General features: G+C 42.0%; 2 protein-coding genes across 4 annotated transcripts; one reads left to right on the top strand and one right to left on the bottom strand.

The window, feature by feature from the left end:
• Window positions 1-464: 464 nt before the first annotated feature.
• On the bottom strand, window positions 465-4,130 carry LOC129830601 (lactose-binding lectin l-2-like). Its single transcript, XM_055893156.1, has 4 exons — window positions 4,125-4,130; window positions 3,302-3,421; window positions 2,578-2,635; window positions 465-1,003 (listed from the first exon to the last, which is right to left on the bottom strand). The coding sequence occupies exons 1-4, from the start codon at window positions 4,128-4,130 to the stop codon at window positions 465-467; spliced, it is 723 nt and encodes a 240-aa protein (XP_055749131.1).
• Window positions 4,131-8,457: 4,327 nt separating this feature from the next.
• On the top strand, window positions 8,458-14,090 carry LOC129831274 (inhibitor of growth protein 4-like). 3 transcript variants are annotated; one of them, XR_008755692.1, is made up of 8 exons: window positions 8,458-8,562; window positions 9,104-9,175; window positions 9,346-9,512; window positions 9,813-9,927; window positions 10,229-10,340; window positions 12,093-12,237; window positions 12,360-12,781; window positions 12,935-12,972. XR_008755692.1 is itself a non-coding variant. In XM_055894511.1 (8 exons), exons 1-8 carry the CDS (start codon window positions 8,460-8,462, stop codon window positions 12,972-12,974), a joined length of 816 nt encoding a protein of 271 aa, XP_055750486.1. In that variant the 5' UTR covers window positions 8,458-8,459; the 3' UTR covers window positions 12,975-14,090. The 3 variants fall into 3 exon arrangements, 2 of the variants coding, with proteins under 2 accessions (XP_055750486.1, XP_055750487.1); XM_055894511.1 differs by having other exon boundaries at window positions 12,720-12,781; window positions 12,935-14,090; XM_055894512.1 differs by having other exon boundaries at window positions 9,104-9,227; window positions 12,720-12,781; window positions 12,935-14,090.
• The last annotated feature ends 6,062 nt before the right edge of the window (window positions 14,091-20,152 follow it).

The following is a 20,152-nucleotide window of genomic DNA, read 5'->3' as shown; positions in this document are numbered from 1 at the left end:
AAAAAAAATAAAAAAATCATCATCATCAGCATAACTGGACAGTTTTCGTGTTTTTGCAAAACAGGAAGTTCTACACACATCTAGTTCATTTTAATTCCTTCACTAGTACTTATATTTTATTGACATGTAACACTATTTGCAGATGTAAATGTTACGTGTATGGCTTTCAACCAAAAACATTAAAGTTTGTGAAAGTTCATTTCTCACTTCACTCACTGTGTCTTTGCTCCAACAACAGCATTACAGCCATTCCGGAAAAGTGGGTATTGCTTCATTCTTGTCATAATTGTTTAATACGAGGCCTCTTGATACAATAAAAAGACAGCTAAAGCAATCACACTACTTCTATTTCAAATTCACAAGCAATCCATAAAAACAGTATTTTCAATCAAATGTGTTTATTTCTTATTGAAAACCAGGTTTCTTCTCAGGATGGAAGCCCTTCCATCTTGACGGATGACTGGCTAGCAGAGACGTTCGGCGCAGACAAAGGCGTGACTGTAATTGCAACCTTGATCATTCCACCTTTGGTCAAAATGGTTAGTTATTACACAGTTTTGATTCCGTCCGCCATCAGGCTGGGATGGATGCCAGGGTATGAAGTCCACTTTGGACCCGTCAGACCACATCCACCTCCCCTCCACGTGGATGTCAGACAGACCCATCCAGGTTCCTCTCTCCGCAGGGTCGAATCTCTGGATCAGGATTTTGATGAACTGGTGTTCTGCCTCACTGTGCACAGAGACCAGGTTCCCTCCCTGAGTCAAACAGTAGGACTCAGCATCAGGCCAGTTCAGTGGTGTAGCAACATACCTATAGCAGCGTCCGTTAAAATCGTACCAGCCCATTGGGCAGTAGTTTTGGGATAGCTCTTCTCCCTGGTAAAGCACAGGAGCACCCAGAACAAGGCTGTGGAGAAAGGCAATGCAGAGGAACAGGAACATGGTGCAGAGTGTTGGGCTGGCAGGCACTATAGGTGAGCTGTGCAGCAGTGGGTCCTGTCCTTTTATTTAATTCAGAGAGGGCAGGGAGGCCGGTAGGCTTGACATCATTGGTGGATCACCCCACCGATCCATATACGTGCACATTCTCTGTCTTGGAGTGAATTTTATATACAGTAAATGTACTATTAACCTCTGCCTTTACTAAACTGTTTGATTTTTAGATTTCACTCCAGATCCTAACAAAAAACCTAACTCCAAAAGTTTAAAAAGAAAACAATAACAGAATTAAGGAAATCAAAAATGATAAGAAAGTTATTTCTCACTAAGGGCTTGTGTGAATAAGCTATGCTGCAAAGGCAGGACAACTGCCAGATAAGGGGGTATTGCCACGTAAACCAAGTGGTCATATCAACTCTGCAGCTGTGTTCTTCTCATAATTTCTGTGCCAAGTTTTGGTACAGAGCTATTTGACACTAACAAAGCACACCTAGAAAGTATGTTTTACATCTTTGACTTTTAAGGTAAAATCTGTCATTTCAAGTTTCAAGCTTTTTGCAAGCATTAACCCCAACAATTCAGTAATAAATAATAACTTAAGGTAGAACAAAATCACAAAATATATACAAATAAGAAATAAGAAATAAGAAAAACACGATAAATTACTGTAAGTTAGCATATACAGGGTCAGTTCCAGTACCATCATAACCCAAAATATAAGGATGGTTTACATCATTGTTTAGGTTTTGTTGTAATTTGAGTCCTTGTCAACAAACAATGTAGCCCATAGCTTCAAGTTGCTGTCAGGTCTTGCATCCATAGATTTATCTAGAAATTTGAAAGTGCTTACATTTCTCTGGCCCTTTTCCTCAGCTTAGCAAATCAAGTGTCAAGAGGTGCCGTTTGCTGACACACAAATTCAGGGTTGTGGCTTCAGCACCAGTCATGTTTTTCTACATGAAAGCTTTTCAGATTGACAAAATAACAGCATATTTTGGAACCATCTTAGACAGTGAGACATAAGACAGTCCGAGAGAGGAAGTGAGATGAAGAACTATTCTAGTTTAACCTCCCCACAAAAGTGGGTGGCCTGCTTGACATAGTGAGGCACAACTGACGAGGATAAAGAGTAGCAGTGTGTGTGTTCTCTATAATTCAGAGCTTTTCACACTCGTCTGCATGTCGTGCGGTGCACACGTCTGTGTTCCTCCCTCTTCCGCCTGTTAGTCTGTCGACCCCTCTTCTTGTTTGCGTTTGTCTCTCTTAGTAATGCGCCTCTAGTTGGTCGAGTGCTTTTGCCCCGATAGGTTGGTCATTCCTTGCATCTCACCTTTGTTGCTACTTACTCAGTGCTTGTCATTTTCAGAGTCATCAGGAGACTGACAAATATCTGATTCTGGATCAGTGGTAGGGGAAACTACTTCCATTTCATCAGGATCTTTACTGACAGTGAATTGTGATGGTGATAGAATATAGTACACTGCCACCTATTGGTGACACACACTCAGAGAATGCTTTGTAATTTTGAAGTGCCCCGAATAATAAATAAATTAATATTGCATGAATGAATGAATGAACGAATGGACAAACCAAATGGTGTCTCCTCTGCATCCTCTGACCATATTATTCCATTCACCCTGTCTGGTTTCCTGCCAGCTGTTGAACAGCTCCGCTGAGTTGATTAGAATCCCATTCTAGCATAGAGGACAGCACAAGGAGAAATTACAGTTTGCCAGAGTTAAGTGGCAGAAAGGAGGTCTATATGCATCAATCAGGATCCCTCAGATGAAGAGGAATAGCCTCTTCATCTGAGGTTTAGTTTCTCAATTTAGGTAGGCCTACTATTTATTTATATTTTTGCCAATTCCATATAAATATTTCTGTTCTATAACAAAAAGGTATGTATTTCAGATAATATTTATATTATTTTCTTCCTTAGACTAATGCATGTTGCATCTCGTTTGTAACATAGCTTACTGAAGGGACAAAATAGGCCCAGATAAAATAGTTTAACTTTTTGATTTTTTTAAATGCAATAGAACATTTTTATTATGTATTAAATGTATGAAAACCTTATTTTGGTGGCACAAAATGAAAAGGGGTGTCCCCTACTGGGTTCCCCCGAACTTCATTCCCTGTCTGATCACTGAACTATGGTAGTGTAGCGTACGGATCAGCAGCTCAGACATCTTTAAAAAAGCTTGATGTAATCCAGGCACAAGACCTAGAATATGTTGTGGAGCAGTCAGGACCTCCCCGGTGGCAACGCTGCACGTAGAGTTGGGAGAGATACCATTAAAGTTGCGAAGACAACAACTAACCATGACATATTGGGTAAATCTTCAAGGATATAAGGTTACACATCCCACAGATAAGGTGCTCCTAGAGTGCTGGGAGCGTGAACGAGATCTGAATACAAGTTCTGGCTGGATAGGTAAGAAATGGGATTGGGATTGTTTGGGAAGGAGTTCAGCCTCTTCCTGCTATTCCACCTTGGTTGCTCCCTCGGCCAATGATATACCTAGGGTTGCCTGAGAGGGTAAGAGACGTTGAGGAAGGAGTAGATTCAGTTGTAAGTGAACATTTAAGAACACAGTACTACGCTTTCTTGAATATATTCACTAATGGATCTAAGGACCCTAAAACAGGGAGGACAGGAGCAGCTTTTAGTGTTCCTGAGTTTAAGGTGGCGCTGACAAAAACAACAATGGATCATTTATCTTTATACATCATTGAGTTGCTGCCCATACTGCACCTTAAAGTGGCAATCAGCAATTGAAACAAAAACAAAGCGAACTCCCCACCCCTGTTTCGGTAAAAAGCTGAGGGATAGGGCTAGAGGAATGTAACCACTCTCAAATTCATAGACAGAGCTATGGATGCAAGGACTGACTATCCATGATATCAAAATTGTAGTTTAACCACGTTTTGAGCCTATATTTACTTTTTTTTACTAACTATGGAGTAAAAAAAGCTTATATTTTAGGTTCTGATGATGTACGACAGTTGAATTAAGCTCCTGAGGCATGCATGCTGATTGCCCCTTTAAAGTTGGTTGCCAATCTCCATATAAAATCCACAGAAATAATTTTTAGGAACTAAGTGTAATGAATTCATACTACAGAATAGTAGGCCGCCAATAAAGAAGGTGGCGGCTTGCACCTATAACATTTGTTTGCGGACCGCCATAATACCAAATGAGAAGAAGAATTTTAAGATTTCAGCATTTCCACAGTTATAATCTGTAAGGTTCAAGTCTCAAATGAAGTCTAAGGAATTGGACATTATTGTGGCTGCGGAAGAAATGTTTTTGAGACTTAAGGATTTTACATCTGAAGACTTGCAAGGGGTACTAGCGCAGGAGGACGCCCCGCCCTCCAGGCTCCCCTTGAGCCTGTGTAGGGATCAGATCGGTTTATTTTTTACCAGTGAAGTTGTTTGATTTATTTAATTCTTTATGTTTGGTGGTTTTGTTTTTTAATGTTTTATTTGTTTAATTTTGTGTTGGTATTTTATTTAAATATACATACACTGAGCAAAAATATAAATACAACATGAAACTATTTCAAAGATTTACTGAGTTACAGTTCATATAAGGAAATCAGTCAATTGAAAGAAATGAATTAAGCTCTAATCTATGGATTTCACATGACTGGGCAGGGGAGTAACCATGGGTGAGTGTTTCTTTATTTCAGACAGAAATACTCCTCAGCCTCCCCCCCTGCAACTGGATTCTGGACTTCCAGACGGGCCGCCCCCAGGTGGTAAGGGCAGGCAACAACACATCTGACATGCTGATCCTCAACACTGGGGCCCCTCAGGGGTGCGTGCTTAGTCCCCTCCTGTACTCCCTGTTCACCCACGACTGCGTGGCCAAGCACAACTCCAACACCATCATTAAGTTTGCTGACGACACAACAGTGGTAGGCCTGATCACCGACAACGATGAGACCGCCTTTAGGGAGGAGGTCAGGACTTCAACCTCTCCCTCAATGTGAGCAAGACAAAGGAGCTGATCGTGGACTACAGGAAAAGGAGGGTGGAACAGGCCGCCATTAACATCAACGGGGCTGTAGTGGAGCGGGTCAAAAATGTCAAGTGGTGTCCACATCATCACAGTGGTGTCCTTGGTGTCCACATCATCAACAAACTATCATGGCCCAAACACACCAAGAGAGTAGTGAAGAGGCAACGACAACACCTTTTCCCCCTCAGGAGACTGAAAAGATTTGGCATGGGTCCCCAGATCCTCAAAAGTTCTGCAGCTGCACCATCGAGAGCATCCTGACCGGTTGCATCACCGCCTGGTAAGGCAACTGCTCTGCATCCGACCATAAGGCGCTACAGAGGGTAGTGCGTACGGCCCAGTACATCACTGGGGCCAAACTTCCTGCCATCCAGGACCTATATACTATGCGGTGTCAGAGGAAGGCACGAAACATTGTCAAAGACTCCAGTCACCCAAGTCATAGACTGTTCTCTCTGCTACTGCACGGCAAGCGGTACCGGAGCGCCAAGTCTAGGTCCAAAAGGCTCCTTCACAGCTTCTACCCCCAAGTCATAAGACTGCTGAACAATTGATCAAATGGCCACCCGGACTATGTACATTTACCCCTACATCTACAAATAACCTTGACTAACCTGTACCCCCGCACATTGACTTGGTACTGGTAGCCCCTGTATATAGCCTCGTTATTGTTATTTATTGTGTTACTTTCTTTTTTTAAATTACTTTTGTTTATTTAGTAATTATTTTCTTAACTCTATTTCTTTAATTGCATTGTTGGTTAAGGGCTTGTTGTATTGATCATACTGTTTAATCAGCTTCTTGATATGAAATTGCTAAAATATACTTATGTATCAAAAGTAAAATCAGTCAATTGAAAGAAATGAATTAAGCCCTAATCTATGGATTTCACATGACTGGGCAGGGATGTAACCATGGATGGGCCTGGGAGGGTCTTGGCAGCCAGGCCCACTCACTGAGTTTTTCCCCACAAAAGTGCTTTATTACAGACATAAATACTCCTCAGCAAACCCCCCTGCAACTGGATGCTGGACTTAAGTATCAAAAGTAAAAGTACAAACAATTTCAAATTCCTTATATTAAGCAAAGCAGAAGGCACAATTTTCTAGATTTTTTTATTAACAGATAGCCAGGGTCACACTCCAACACTCATAATTGACAAACAAAGCATTTGTGTTTAGTGAGTCCGCCAGACCAGAGGCAGTAGGGATGACCAGGGATGTTCTCTTGAGAAGTGTGTGAATTGGACCATTGTCTGTCCTGCTAAGCATTCTAAATGTAACAAGTACTTTTGCGCGTTAGGGAAAATGTATGGAGTAAAAAGTACATCATTTTCTTTAGAAATGTAGTGAAGTAAAAGTAAAAGTTGTCAAAAATCAAAATAGTAAAGCACAGATACCCCAAAAAACTACTTAAGTAGTACTTTTAAAGTATTTTTACTTAAGTACTTTACACCACTGATCATGGCCCAGAGGTCATGGCATGTCCTGTAAGGGTGAAGGAGGTTGAGGTGGCATTTAGGCGCTGCATCGGATCTCCTATGCGGAAGCGATCAAAAGATTTGAGAGAACAAGTGATGTTGAAGAAATGGTAGTGAATGGACAACAGCCCATAGTGAATAGGCCTATTTGTCAATCAAGAGAACTGGACATGCTGTAGGTAAAGGAAGTGGATTTAATGGTGTTCATTGCAACTGTGGCTCAAGTAGCAAGGAAATCAAAGAAATTGGACATTGTGGCTTCAGCAGACTTCACAGTGGAAGATTTCCAAGGGTTTTTGGCGTCTGAAGATGACGCCTTCCCAGGCCTGTGGAGGGACTATACATGATTATTGTTTTTAACAGATGAAGTAGGGAGCGTTTTGAGGAGTGAGTTTGGGTAGTTAATTAGTATTTTTATCCATATTTATTTGTTTTTTGTAATCTTTTATTTTCATTTCGCACAGTTGGTGGCGGCAATACAACTTTTAGGATGTAGTCCACCTTAAACCCAGAAGAAGAAGAATTTGATTTCATGTCTGACCGGAAGAACGAGAATGGACGCCTCAACGGAAATGGAGTCCTTAGAGAAAGCAAGAACAAGATGGTTGTCAGGAGTAGTGCAGTATTATCATAAAGAGACGTATACTTGGAAAACGGAGGAGGGATGGAGGGAAAAAGAGAGGGAGAGGAGGTCTAAGAGAGAGAGGGAAGAAGAGGGTGAGCTTGAGTCAGATAAAAATGGTGGAAAAGGGGAGATGGTTTGTTAAAGAAGAACGTTAGAAAGTGTAAGCAGAGGGAGCTGAAGACAGGAGGAGAAATGGAAGTGAATGAGGGTGAAGTATCGGAGGTGGCAGGTGCGGTGAAGTTATCAGAGACCGAGGTATGCACCGAGGATCAGGAAAAAGATGAGTCTGTGACAGTAGGAGTGAAGTTTATGGAAAAAGTGGACTCTTGCCTTTTGGCTGATCCATTTGTGGTTTCACGTGGGTGATAAAATTGTTGGGTAATGTGATCTAGTGATAATTGTTTGTGTTTCTGTTGGTCAGAGGGAGAATGAGCTCGGAATAAAATGAATGTGAGCAAGAAAAGTGAATTGTTTTGTTCTCAAGAAAAGGGCACCAATGAAAGGAGTGATAACTGGGGTAGCAGTAGATATAACGTTGACCAGCTGAGGGGAAAGATTCCCGGTGTATGTGATTCTCGTCATTTGATGCGACGCAGACAGGGTGGCGAGAGTGGGGAACAGAACATTGTCTGTTCTTTTGAGTTTTGAAGTAGAGTCTTTGCCTGACAAAGTGAAGTTAGGATACGACCGTATGTGCCGAATACATTAAGATGTTACAGGTGTCAAGCTTATGGACATGTGGCAGCAGTGTGTAGGAGCGAGGGTCCAAGGTGTGAGAAATGTGCAGAAGGGGATGAAACAAAGGAATGTGTAGCATTGGGGAAAGTAGTGGAATGTGTTAATTGTAGGGGTGCCCATGGAGCTGGGGATCAAAAATGTCCCGTGCGAGAGAGGCAGGTTGAAGTTTCCAGGGTTAGAGTAGTGCAGAAGTTGTCATATGCTGAGGCAGTGAAGAAAGTAGAGGAAGATGGGTTAAGGGGGAGGAGTGGTGAGAGTAGTAGAAATATACCAGTACAGAGGGATAGACTAAAGAGTGATAAGTTTCAGTAACATTTGATTTTTAGCATTTATAACAATGGTTATCAACTGTACTGCAGGGATGGAATGGAAGTCGCAGAAAATTGAGGTTGTGGTGGCAGCTGCAGAGAGGTATTTGGGTGTGCGAGACTTGACAGCAGAAGAGTTACAGTGTGTGATAGCATGAGGTAGGAATAAATACACATAATCAGTGGAGTAGGGTGGTGTTAATTTTATTTTATATCATTTTGAAATTAGTGAGTGTAGTGTTAGATGGTAGGGTATTTATTTAGTACATTTTTATTTTCGAAGCAAATTATAAGGGAGTTGTACTCCAGTCTTGTAGGTGGCGGTAATGCAACAAATTGGATGCCAACCGCCGTTAAATATCATAAAAGAAGAAGACCAGAGAACCCTTTGTTTATTATTTTCAAGATGGCGGCGGGAATGTATTTAGAACATTACCTTGACAGTAAGATAGTTTTCCTTTTTTCTGTTTTATTCAAGAAATAATGTAGAATCCTACAAAAATATTGTGTAATGGAATTTGTTTGTGTATTTTTGTTTTACATGCATGCATAGCTACTCCCAGAACCAGTACCAGGGCTTGAGGAGACAAGAAGCCCAGTTACTGGTTCAGCTAACTTTACTACATAAAAAAGCCCAGAGCAAGGGACAAAGAGCACGCGAGAAAGCTAACTTACGTTAGCTAAGTTAGCGCGCCTGCAACCCAAGTTAGCTAGATGGCCAGCTAACAAAGTGGTGCATAATTATACCGTTCTTGGTCGATTCTAAATGACTTTGTTGTATCGTAGGGTTCTGTTCAGTGCTATCCTCACGTTTACGTAATAACAGTTATACATATTTATAGACCAGCATTGACAGTTTTAGTAACGTTACCTAACACACACAAGAAGCTAGCAATGTTGCAGCCCACTGACACTGATGATACTGGTGTATTTGATTTGGAACCGGTGTATAACGTGATACACTGTACAACCTTGTTTTTCTAGGTATAGAAAATCTGCCGTTTGAGCTACAGAGGAATTTCACTCTTATGAGAGACCTGGACACACGGACAGAGGGTGAGACTCTCACACAGATCTGATATTATGATTGTTGCTGTTATCATAACAGGTAAATAGAAAACACTTATCCAGAGTGTCTAGGCTAAAGTCAGAAGTCAGTGTGCATGTAGCCCATGTGATGGTTGTACCCACAATTTACTATAAATGAATGAATCTCTTTCTCTCAGATCTGAAAGGGCAGATAGACTCTTTGGCTCGTGAGTACACATCAAACACACACACCCTCTCCTCTGAGCAGAAGCTTTCCCTGCTCCGGCAGATCCAGCAGTCATATGGCAAGTGTAAAGAGTTTGGAGATGATAAGGTCCAACTGGCCATGCAGACCTATGAGATGGTGAGTAGGACCTTAAGATGGATACAGTAGAATGGGAATAGAAGCACTGCTTGGGGTCCATACAAGTAATGAGGAAAGGAAAGTTGCTCTTTGGAGAGAGGGTTACCTCAGGTTGCAGGTAAGCCTTACATAGTGAAATGTGTGTTGTATTCTCAATTAGCATGTTTGATGCAGCTGGAAATGGAAATGTTGACTACTTTCTGCTTCGACTGTGAATAGTTAGCCTAGGCAAGTTGAGATGTCCGTCATTTCTACATGTAATGTCTCAGTCAGTGTCCTGTTATTCATTGTGACCCTCAGGTGGACAAACACATTCGCAGGCTGGACACAGACCTGGCCCGCTTCGAGGCAGACCTGAAGGAGAAAAAGATTGAGAGCACAGACTATGACTCAACCTCCAGTAAGGGAATCAAGAGTAAGTTCTGTTCAGACACTTTGTGCTCATTTTCATTCAATTTTGTCCCTTCAACCCAAATGTGACTTTTTAGTGTTGTCTAATTGACATTAAACCCTATAGATAGCTGTGAATTGGGCCATGTTCATTATGGCATGCAATGGAAAACATTTTAGCAAAAACAAACTTTTGCTCATTCTTAAGTCCAGGGAGTCCCTCCTTATTTATTTTATTAGTCTATTTTCTTCTGTTTGGTGCTTAATAAACAACCCAGGAAAGCTCCAAATGTTTCCATAGCCTAAAGACTTTTGTCTTTTTTCAGGTGAGCTCAGGGGGCCAAAAGAGAAGAAGGTGGCTCGCACAAGGTTAAAGGTGAAGTCAGACGACGACTGCAGCCCCAAAAGCGGACAGAAGAAAGTCAAACTAACACAAGCGTATGTACACTTAAAACATACGTTTCATAGGCTGATGCTTTGTACAAGGGATGCACGATACATCGGTGAACATATTGGAATCGAACGGTATTAGCTAAAAATGCCAACATCGGTATGGGCCCGATGTTAATAACCGATGTCAAAGCTACCGTGCATGCCTATATAACGTAGGTACATGATGTAATAACGCCACGTAAAATGTAGCGCTACACGACACAGCATTCCTAACCTAGCCCACACAATGTCTGCTGTGTGGATCGAGCGGTCATTTGAAAGAGTAACAAAATTTCAGCGAGACAACTCAAAGGCGAAATCCATTAAAGCCAAGATAATGGAATTCATTGTCCTTGACAATCAACCGTTCTCTGTCGTGGTTGATGTTGGCTTTCGCCGACTGGTCGAGCACCGGTACACACTACCAAGTGCGCTATTTTTCAGATGTTGCCCTACCGGAGTTACACAGTAATGGCGTCACTGCAATTAGCTTCACGACATACATACTATGGAATGCCGTTTGGGTCTTTTTGTGTCATAAAAGATACAGTAGCACTGTCAAAGCTGGACAAAAAAGTCTGCAAACACCGGCCACAAACGATGTGTTTACAATACCGCGTTGGTAATAAAGCATTATTTGCTCGAGCGCAACTTCTGGGGTAGTTAGCTTTAGCTTGGTACATAACTAGCACCAATAAAACCAGCCTGAAATCAATGACCAGTAGAAACTGCAGTCATTTTCATTATTCTTAGCAATGATTTAGGAATCCTTGTGACTAAGTATGTTTGTTTGCCTATTGAACTTCAGTTCCATGAAAATAAATAGCTAGCCAGCTACTTAACCCTGTTGCCCAAAGCTAACGTTATAAGCAGCCAGCTAGCTTCATCTGGCTAGTGAGGCTCGACCAGACCGGGTTATGTGTTGTGATGCTAGCCACAATAGGGATTAGGCACAATAGTGAAATTTGCGGTTTGCCTTCAAAATAAAATTATGTTGTTGACAGTGATGCAAATGAATACAAATAGTAGAATTATGCCATACTTAGCTAGCCGCAAAGTCCAATTTGCACACTTTGTTGACACTTGACGTATATCTTTTTTGACACGCAAAGACCCAAACGGCGTTCCATAGAAATCCTGGTAGAGAATGAAATGACTGAACAAATGAACAACAAAACATGGGCGGCATGTAGCCTAGTGGTTAGAGCGTTGGACTTGTTACCGAAAGGTTGGAAGATCGAATCCCCGAGCTGACAAGGTAAAAATCTGTCGCTGTGTTAACTAACTGTTCCTAGGCCGTCATTGAAAATAAGAATTTGTTCTTAACTGACTTGCCTAGTTAAATAAAGGAAAAATAGATTTAAAAAATAAATAGGTTTTGATTATGTTTTACATTTACAGACGTAAATGCCAACAAAATAACTTTTTGGTCAGTGTGGTGTGTAACCTTTATTTAACTGGGCAAGTCAGTTAAGAACAAATTTTAATGACAATGACGGCCTGGACGACGCTGTACTAGAATGCTTAAAAGGCCGCTAAAATTTTAAATATCGGTTATCGGTATCGGGCCAAAAATGTCATATCAGTGCATCACTACTTTGTACCAGATATAATCATCTCCACTCAAATAACTCCCTTGAACCTAACTGAAATGTGCTGTTCTGGTCTTCTCTCACTCTGTGTCTTGCAGCAGCTTCTGATGCAGTACATCTCTTCCTCTCAGTATTCATCCCCATTGTCCTCCCTTGTTGTCCTTAGGCCTGAGTTCACAGCCCCTACAGTGAACTTTGGTAACGTCCACCCTTCGGACGTGCTGGACATGCCCGTGGACCCCAACGAGCCCACCTACTGCCTGTGTCACCAAGTGTCCTACGGAGAGATGATCGGCTGTGACAACACAGACGTGAGTCCACAGCTTTCTGCCAGTGACGATCTAGTGGTACATGAGCACTAGGTCCAGAGTTGAGGTCAGTTCTTTCAATTCAGGAAGGAAACTGACATTCCAATTCCCTTTTTTTCTCATAGAGAGAAGCAATGACATCACGTCCTGAGATGACGGAATTGAAATGAACCCCAACCCTGATTGGGTCAACTATTCACTATGATCCAAATCCTAACCTGATATCTGGGCACTAGAATGTTCCTACAAAAAATACCACATTGACATGAATGTGTGATTTTACCTAAAAGTCTGATTTATAAAATAGTGTTTAGAAATGAGCGATGGCTTTGGAATTTTTGGAACTTCAATCAAAGATGAATTAAGTAAAACCTAAATAAAGACTAGTTCCTTTTGGCCCACTAGAGGGCAGTAAAGCATTATAAAAGTCTCTCCCGGCACTAATGGAATACTAAGCAGAATGTATTGTGTTGGACTCATTGCAGTGCTCCATTGAGTGGTTCCACTTCGCCTGCGTGGGGCTGACAACAAAACCCAGAGGAAAATGGTAAGTCAAGGAAGAGATGGAAATCAGGAATTTAGGATTGGAAAATATGGATTTTTCACCTATAACATGGAAGAGATCAAGACCCTGAACATACCACCATTTATCTCTCACCCTTTCTTTTCTCTTTTCCTCTCTATTATTTCTTACGCCCAGGTACTGTCCAAGGTGTACTCAGGAGAGGAAGAAAAAATGAACCCAGAGACAATCATAACCAACGATCCTAACGCTAGAGTTTACAAAGGAGGGTTCAGTGTTTGTATTGGAACATGGGGAAACCCTCCATAAATCCTAACATGGACTCCGCAGGGTCATGTTTAATAGGTCACACCATCGAAAATAGTTTTCAAATTGTTTCCCCCCCAGTATTAGGGTCCTTCCGGTCTGTTATCCTGTATAATTCTCTTTGTTAAACAGAAAGAAGCAATGAAGGACATTTTACAGACGTCCCCCAATCATGACTATTATGTTGCATTTTATTTTGGAACTTTTTTTGGGGTTGCTTTAATATGCAGAGTAATACAGGGACGTATACCCTTACTTTACAGCCGGTGGTTCTATATGGCTCTCAGCCACTCGGTTGCTTCATGACAGACTGTAACAGCGACTCCTACTGGATGCTTTTATACTGAACACTATTCAGCCCTGATACACGCAGATCACATGTGTTAACTCTTTTATTTTCCATCTGTTCTCTTAATTCACCCCTGGTTATTTCCATAACAGACTTTTGGGGGACAGAACATTTGTTGATTAAACAGAGTCATTGATTTAGTTGATAGATTTGACTCAATGAGAATATACAGATCTAGATGTCCTAGTTCAGAATGCAGTCGGAAGCAAACTGGACAGAATTTCTCTCGCACATTCACTTAAACAGCAATGACCTGAATTGCAGGTTGTTTGCACAAAATGAGTGCGCTGGAAATGGAATTGCTTAAAGGAATCTAAATGCTAACACTTTGAAATATATATGGACATTTTGATAGGTCCCAACTCACATCATTCAACAATGTCCTGTATATTTCTATTATGGAGAGGCATATCTTTGAGTGGCAGTGTTTATAAAGAGCCTTATTGATCATTACTGTAAGAATAACAATTTAAATGTGCTTAAAAGTATCAGAGTTACTTGATACTTTGCTCAGTAGGTTTTGACTAGTGCCTCAAGAATATTATTTCAAGTTAAACTAATGAAAATGTATTTTGTTGACATTTACTTTTTGTATTCAAAGTGTAATTGAATACTTTACTGAAACATTGGGTGCTGTTTGGTGTTTTTCCATTAAGCAATAAAGCTTTAAAAAAAATAGTATAATGACATTTGTTTCTAGAAGTTGCTCTATTCTCATTAGCTTAGCATGTGTATTCCTGCTGTATTTCCTGCCTGTAATATTTTTTGGGCCCAATGTGCGAGATGTCTAAGAAAGATAGACACATCTTTGCATGGATAGTATTGACAGAATATCAATCTGAAGTCCTCGAATAGTTTATCACTCTAAGATGTTCTTTCCTTCTACCCACTGTTATTTTGATAGACATCAAATAACTTCATAATTCCAACATTGTACACAGCTGGCCCATTCCCTAAGTGTAAAATACCCGTACTATTTCAAACCCCATCACCCCCACTCCAGTGCAGTGTTCAATCCGGCTAAAAGTCTCATCACTGCTCTATCGTGTCCTGTGCTTTCCAAAATTCCAGAAGGTGTCTGTCTTCCCTTTTTCATATGACACTAGTGAATCATATAAAATACATGTGCCAAAATAAAGGAAACACGAGTGAATGAGGGATACGAAGTATATTGAAAGCAGGTGCTTCCACACAAGTGTTTCTGAGAAATTCCTAAGCAAGTAACATTCCATCAGGCTTAGGGTCATGTATAAAAATGCTGGGCAGGCCCAGTTGCCCATTATTTTGGCTACAATGGCTATACCACCATCCACTAGGCACGAGTGGATTAAATTATTCAATTTCTCGTGGAAGAATTTTGGAAGGATGCGACACCAGAGTTCCAGACACTAATGCGTAGGTACATTGAAGCTTTTCTTGTGCGGCAGGTAGCCTAGTGGTTAGAGCGTTGGGCCAGTAACTGAAAAGTTTCTAGTTCGAATGCCCGAGCTGATACGTTCCTCCCCTGAACAAGTCAGGTAACCCACTGTTCCAAGGCCGTCATTGTAAATAAGAATTGTTCTTAACTGACTTCCCTAGTTAAATACAAATATTGGTGTTTCTTTTATTTTGGCAGTTAGCTGTATGTGGAAGGTGTTTAAGGGTGGAGATTATTAAGAATGTTTTGTTTATTATATATACAGTACCATTCAAAAGTTTGGACACCTACTTATTTAAGGGTTTTTCTTTATTTTTTACTATTTTCTACATTGTAGCATAATAGTAAAGACATCAAAACTATGACATAACACATGGAATCATGTAGTAACCAAAAAAGTGTTAAACAAGTCAAAATATTTTTTTTCTTTTAGATTCTTCAAAGTAGCCACCCTTTGCCTTGACATCTTTGCACACACTTGGCATTCTCTCAACCAGCTTCACCTGGAATGGCTTTCCAACAGTCTTGAAGGAGTACACACATATGCTGAGCACTTTTTGGCTGCTTTTCCTTCACTCTGTGGTCCAACTCATCCCAAACCATCTCAATTGGTTTGAGGTCGGGTGATTGCAGAGGCCAAGTCATCTGATGCAGCACTCCATCACTCTCCTTCTTGGTGAAATAGCCCTTACACAGCCTGGCGGTGTGTTGGGTCATTGTCCTGTTGAAAAACAAATGATAGTCTCACTAAGCGCAAACCAGATGGGATGGCGTATTGCTGTGGTAGCCATGCTGGTTAAGTGCGCTTTGAATTCTAAATAAATCACAGAAAGTGTCACCAGCCAAGCACCCCCACACCACCTCCTCCATGCTTCACGGTGGGAACTACACATGCGGAGATCATCTGTTCACCTACTCTGCGTCTCACAAAGACACAGCGGTTTGAACAATCTCAAATTTGCACTCATCAGACCAAAGGACAGATTTCCACCGGTCTAATGTCCTTTGCACGTGTTTCTTGGCCCAAGCAAGTCTCTTCTTATTATTGGTATCCTTTAGTAGTGTTTTCTTTGCAGCAATTCAACCATGGAGGTCTGATTCACGCAGTCTCCTCTGAACAATTGATGTTGAGATGTGTCTGTTACTTGAACTCTGTGAAGCATTTATCTTGGCTGCAATTTCTAAGGCTGGTTATTCTAATGAACTTATCCTCTGCAGCAGAGGTAACTCTGGGTCTTCCTGTCCTGTGATGGTCCCCATATGAGCCAGTTTCATCATAGTGTAACGGATGTGAAATGGCTAGCTAGTTAGCGGTGGTGCGCACTAATAGCCTTTCAGTCGGTGACGTCACTTGCTCTGAGACCTTGAAGTAGTGGTTCCCCTTGCTCCGCGGCTTTTGTGGAGTGATGGGTAACGATGCTTCGTGGGTGACTATTGTTGATGTGTGCAGAGGGTCCCTGGTTCGCGCCCGGTACGGGGCGAGGGGACGGACTAAAGTTATACTGTTAGATTGGTGCCGTGACCCGGATCGGGCGCGAACCAGGGACCCTCTGCACACATCAACAACAGTCACCCACGAAGCATCGTTACCCATCGCTCCACAAAAGCCGCGGCCCTTGCAGAGCAAGGGGAACCACTACTTCAAGGTCTCAGAGCAAGTGACGTCACCGACTAAAAGGCTATTAGCGCGCACCACCGCTAACTAGCTAGCCATTTCACATCCGTTACTCACCCCCCTTTCCCGCAGCAACCAGTGATCCGGGTCAACAGCATCAATGTAACAGTATAACTTTAGTCCGTCCCCTCGCCCCGAACCGGGCGCGAACCAGGGACCCTCTGCACAAAGTAGCCACCCTTTGACGTGATGACAGATCAAGCTGATCTTAACTGTTATAGGACTATTTCTATTTTGCCGTGTTTATCTAAAGTGTTGGAAAAATTGTCAGTAATCAACTGACTGGCTTTCTTGATGTCGATAGTATTCTCTCGGGTATGCAATCTGGTTTCAGCTCAGGTTATGGATGTGTCACTGCAACCTTAAAGGTTCTCAATGATGTCACCATTGATTCTAAGCAATATTGTGCTGCTATTTTTATTGACTTGGCCGAAGCTTTTGATACGGTAGACCATTCCATTCTTGTGGTCCGGCTAAGGAGTATTGGTGTCTCTGAGGGGTCTTTGGCCTGGTTTGCTAACTACCTCTCTCAAAGAGTGCAATGTATAAAGTCAGAAAATCTGCTGTCTCAGCCACTGCCTGTCACCAAGGGAGTACCCCAAGGCTCGATCCTAGACCCCACACTCTTCTCAATTTACATCAACAACATAGCTCAGGCAGTAGGAAGCTCTCTCATCCATTTATATGCAGATGATACAGTCTTATACTTAGCTGGCCCCTCCCCAGATGTTGTGTTAAATGCTCTACGACAAATCTTTCTTCGTGTCCAACGAGCTTTCTCTACCCTTAAACTTGTTCTGAACACCTCCAAATCAAAGGTCATGTGTTTTGGTAAGAAGAATGCCCCTCTTCTCACAGGTGTTATTACTACCGCTGAGGGTTTAGAGCTTGAGATAGTCACCTCATACAAGTACTTGGGAGTATGGCTAGATGGTGCATTGTCCTTCTCTCAGCACATATCAGAGCTACAGGCTAAAGTTAAACCTAAACTAAACCTTTCCTCTATCGTAATTGCTCCTCTTTCACCCCAGCTGACAAACTAACTCTGATTCAGATGACCATCCTACCCCTGCTAGATTACGGAGAGATCCTTTATAGATCGGCAGGTAAGGGTGTTCTCGAGCGGCTAGATGTTCGGCCATCAGATTTGCCACCAACGCTCCTTATAGGACACATCACTGCACTCTATACTCCTCTGTAAACTGGTCATCTCTGTATACCCGTTGCAAGACCCACTGGTTGATGCTTATATATAAAACCCTCTTAGGCCATACTCCCCCCTATCTGAGATATCTACTGCAGCCCTCATCCGACACTTACAACACCCGTTCTGCCAGTCACATTCTGTTAAAGGTCCCTAAAGCACACACATCCCTGGGTCGCTCCTCTTTTCAGTTCGCTGGAGCTAGCGACTGGATCGAGCTGCAACAAACACTCAAACTGGACAGTTTTATCTCAATATCTTCATTCAAAGACTCAATCACGGACACTCTTACTGACAGTTGTGGCTGATTTGTGTGATGTATTGTTGTCTCTACCTTCTTGCCCTTTGTGCTGTTGTCTGTGCCCAATCATGTTTGTACCATTTTTTGTGCTGCTACCATGTTGCTGTTATGTTGTGTTGCTACCATGCTGTGTTGTCATGTGTTTCTGCCTTGCTATGTTGTTGTCTTAGGTCTCTCTTTATTTAGTGTTGTGTTGTCTCTCTTGTTGTGATGTGTGTTTTGTCCTATATTTATATTGTATTTATATTTTATTTTTAATCCCAGGCCCCCGTCCCCGCAGGAGGCCTTTTGCCTTTTGGTAGGCCGTCATTGTAAATAAGAATTTGTTCTTAACTGACTTGCCTAGTTAAATAAATAAAATAGACCACTCCTTAAGGACACCAATAAGAAGAAGAGACTTGCTTGGGCCAAGAAACACAAGCAATGGACATTAGACCAGTGGAAATTTGTCCTTCGGTCTGGAGTCCAAATTGGAGTATTTGGTTCCAACTGCCGTGTCTTTGTGAGACGTGGTGTGAACGGATGATCTCCGCATGTGTGGTTCCCACCATGAAGAACAGGGGAGGAGGTGTTATGGTGTGGGGGTGCTTTGCTGCTGACACAGTCTGTGACTTATTTAGAATTCTTGGCACACTTAACCAGCATGGCTACTACAGCATTCTGCAGCGATACACCATCCCATCTACATTTACATTTACATTTTAGTCATTTAGCAGACGCTCTTATCCAGAGCGACTTACAGTAGAGTGCATACATTTTATTACATTTTTTTTTTTTTTTTTACATTTCATTACATTTTACATACTGAGACAAGGATATCCCTACCGGCCAAACCCTCCCTAACCCAGGCGACGCTATGCCAATTGTGCGTCGCCCCACGGACCTCCCGGTTGCGGCCGGCTGCGAAAGAGCCTGGGCGCAAACCCAGAGACCCTGGTGGCGCAGCTAGCACTGCGATGCAGTGCCCTAGACCACTGCGCCACCCGGGAGGCCATCTGGCTTAGACTTAGTGGGACTATCATTTGTTTTTCAACAGGACAATGACCCAACACAACTCCAGGCTGTGTAAGAGCTATTTTATCAAGAAGGAGAGTGATGGAGTGCTGCATCAGATGACCTGACCTCCACAATCCCCCGACCTAAACCAAATTGAGAAGGTTTGAGATGTTGAAAAAGCATTCCAGGTGAAGCTGGTTGAGAGAATGCCAAGCGTGTCCAAAGCTGTCATCAAGGCAAAGGGTGGTTATTGGAAGAATCTCAAATATAAAATATTTTTTGATTTATTTAACACTTTTTTGGTTACTACATGATTCCATGCGTTATTTCATAGTTTTGATGTCTTCACTATTATTCTACAATGTAAACCCTTGAAGGAGTAGGTGTTCTAAAACTTTTGACCGGTAGTGTATGTAATGGGGAATTGATAAAAGACAAAACAAATTCATAGGGCAACCAATTCACACAATGAAACAATGAATGTACAATAATTGGTGGGAGAGCTGAACACATTCTGGAGAGCTGAGTGCCTGCATTCTGGAGAGAGACACACCATATGTTTTCCACACACCCCTCCCCTTCTTGTTGTAACATTTCAAATCAAATTTTACATTATACTGAAGGCATTGTCTTCACAGATATTTTAGATGCTTATCACTGACAAATTTTCATGTCTCCTCCCTAACAATGGAAGTCTTTGTCCCAAAGGCCGGAGGGCAGTCGACAAGCTTAGGTCTGCATATTACGCCCATAGAAACGCATTGGGATTATCCTGGATAGCTTTTGGTGAGAGTGAGCCATCTTATTTTGTCTCTTCCTCTCTGCTGAAACTATGTCACTGGAGAAAGCATCCGAGCAAGAGAAACAGTGCCCCTCTATATGTAGCCCATGTATCTTATGCTTTCTGCCAGTAATAGTATGACATTCCATACTCTTTTGGTCCAAAAAGCAGGGGTGCAACTTTGGTTTTAGATGTGGGGGGGACATAACTGTTTGAATTTTTTATCTAGTCGGATAAACACTCCAAACAGCCTTCCTGACCGCTCGGAGGCGTCCGCATGGTCCTAAAGCACACCGTTGCCACGTTTTGTATCACATTCTAATTATTAAACTGGGAGGGACAAAAATGCAATTTCAGAAAGTGGGG

This window comes from Salvelinus fontinalis, chromosome 32 (genome assembly GCF_029448725.1).
Source record: "Salvelinus fontinalis isolate EN_2023a chromosome 32, ASM2944872v1, whole genome shotgun sequence".
NCBI classification, from domain to species: domain Eukaryota; kingdom Metazoa; phylum Chordata; class Actinopteri; order Salmoniformes; family Salmonidae; genus Salvelinus; species Salvelinus fontinalis.
The sequence above is the reverse complement of the archived record's forward strand: the minus strand, read 5'-3'. Positions and strand labels throughout refer to the sequence as shown.

Bases quoted from the DNA above. Each gene is read 5' to 3' on its own strand.
- LOC129830601 (XM_055893156.1), bottom strand. The intron at 2,636-3,301 runs GTAACCTTATAT...CCTCTATGCTAG, and splicing joins GCACCTTATCTGTGGGATGT to AATGGGATTCTAATCAACTC. The intron at 1,004-2,577 runs GTGAATGGAATA...ATTAAATAAAAG, and splicing joins CTGGCAGGAAACCAGACAGG to GACAGGACCCACTGCTGCAC.
- LOC129831274 (XM_055894511.1), top strand. From the start codon at position 8,460: ATGCCAACCGCCGTTAAATATCATAAAAGAAGAAGACCAGAGAACCCT. The intron at 9,928-10,228 runs GTAAGTTCTGTT...GTCTTTTTTCAG, and splicing joins CTCCAGTAAGGGAATCAAGA to GTGAGCTCAGGGGGCCAAAA. The intron at 10,341-12,092 runs GTATGTACACTT...TGTTGTCCTTAG, and splicing joins AAAGTCAAACTAACACAAGC to GCCTGAGTTCACAGCCCCTA.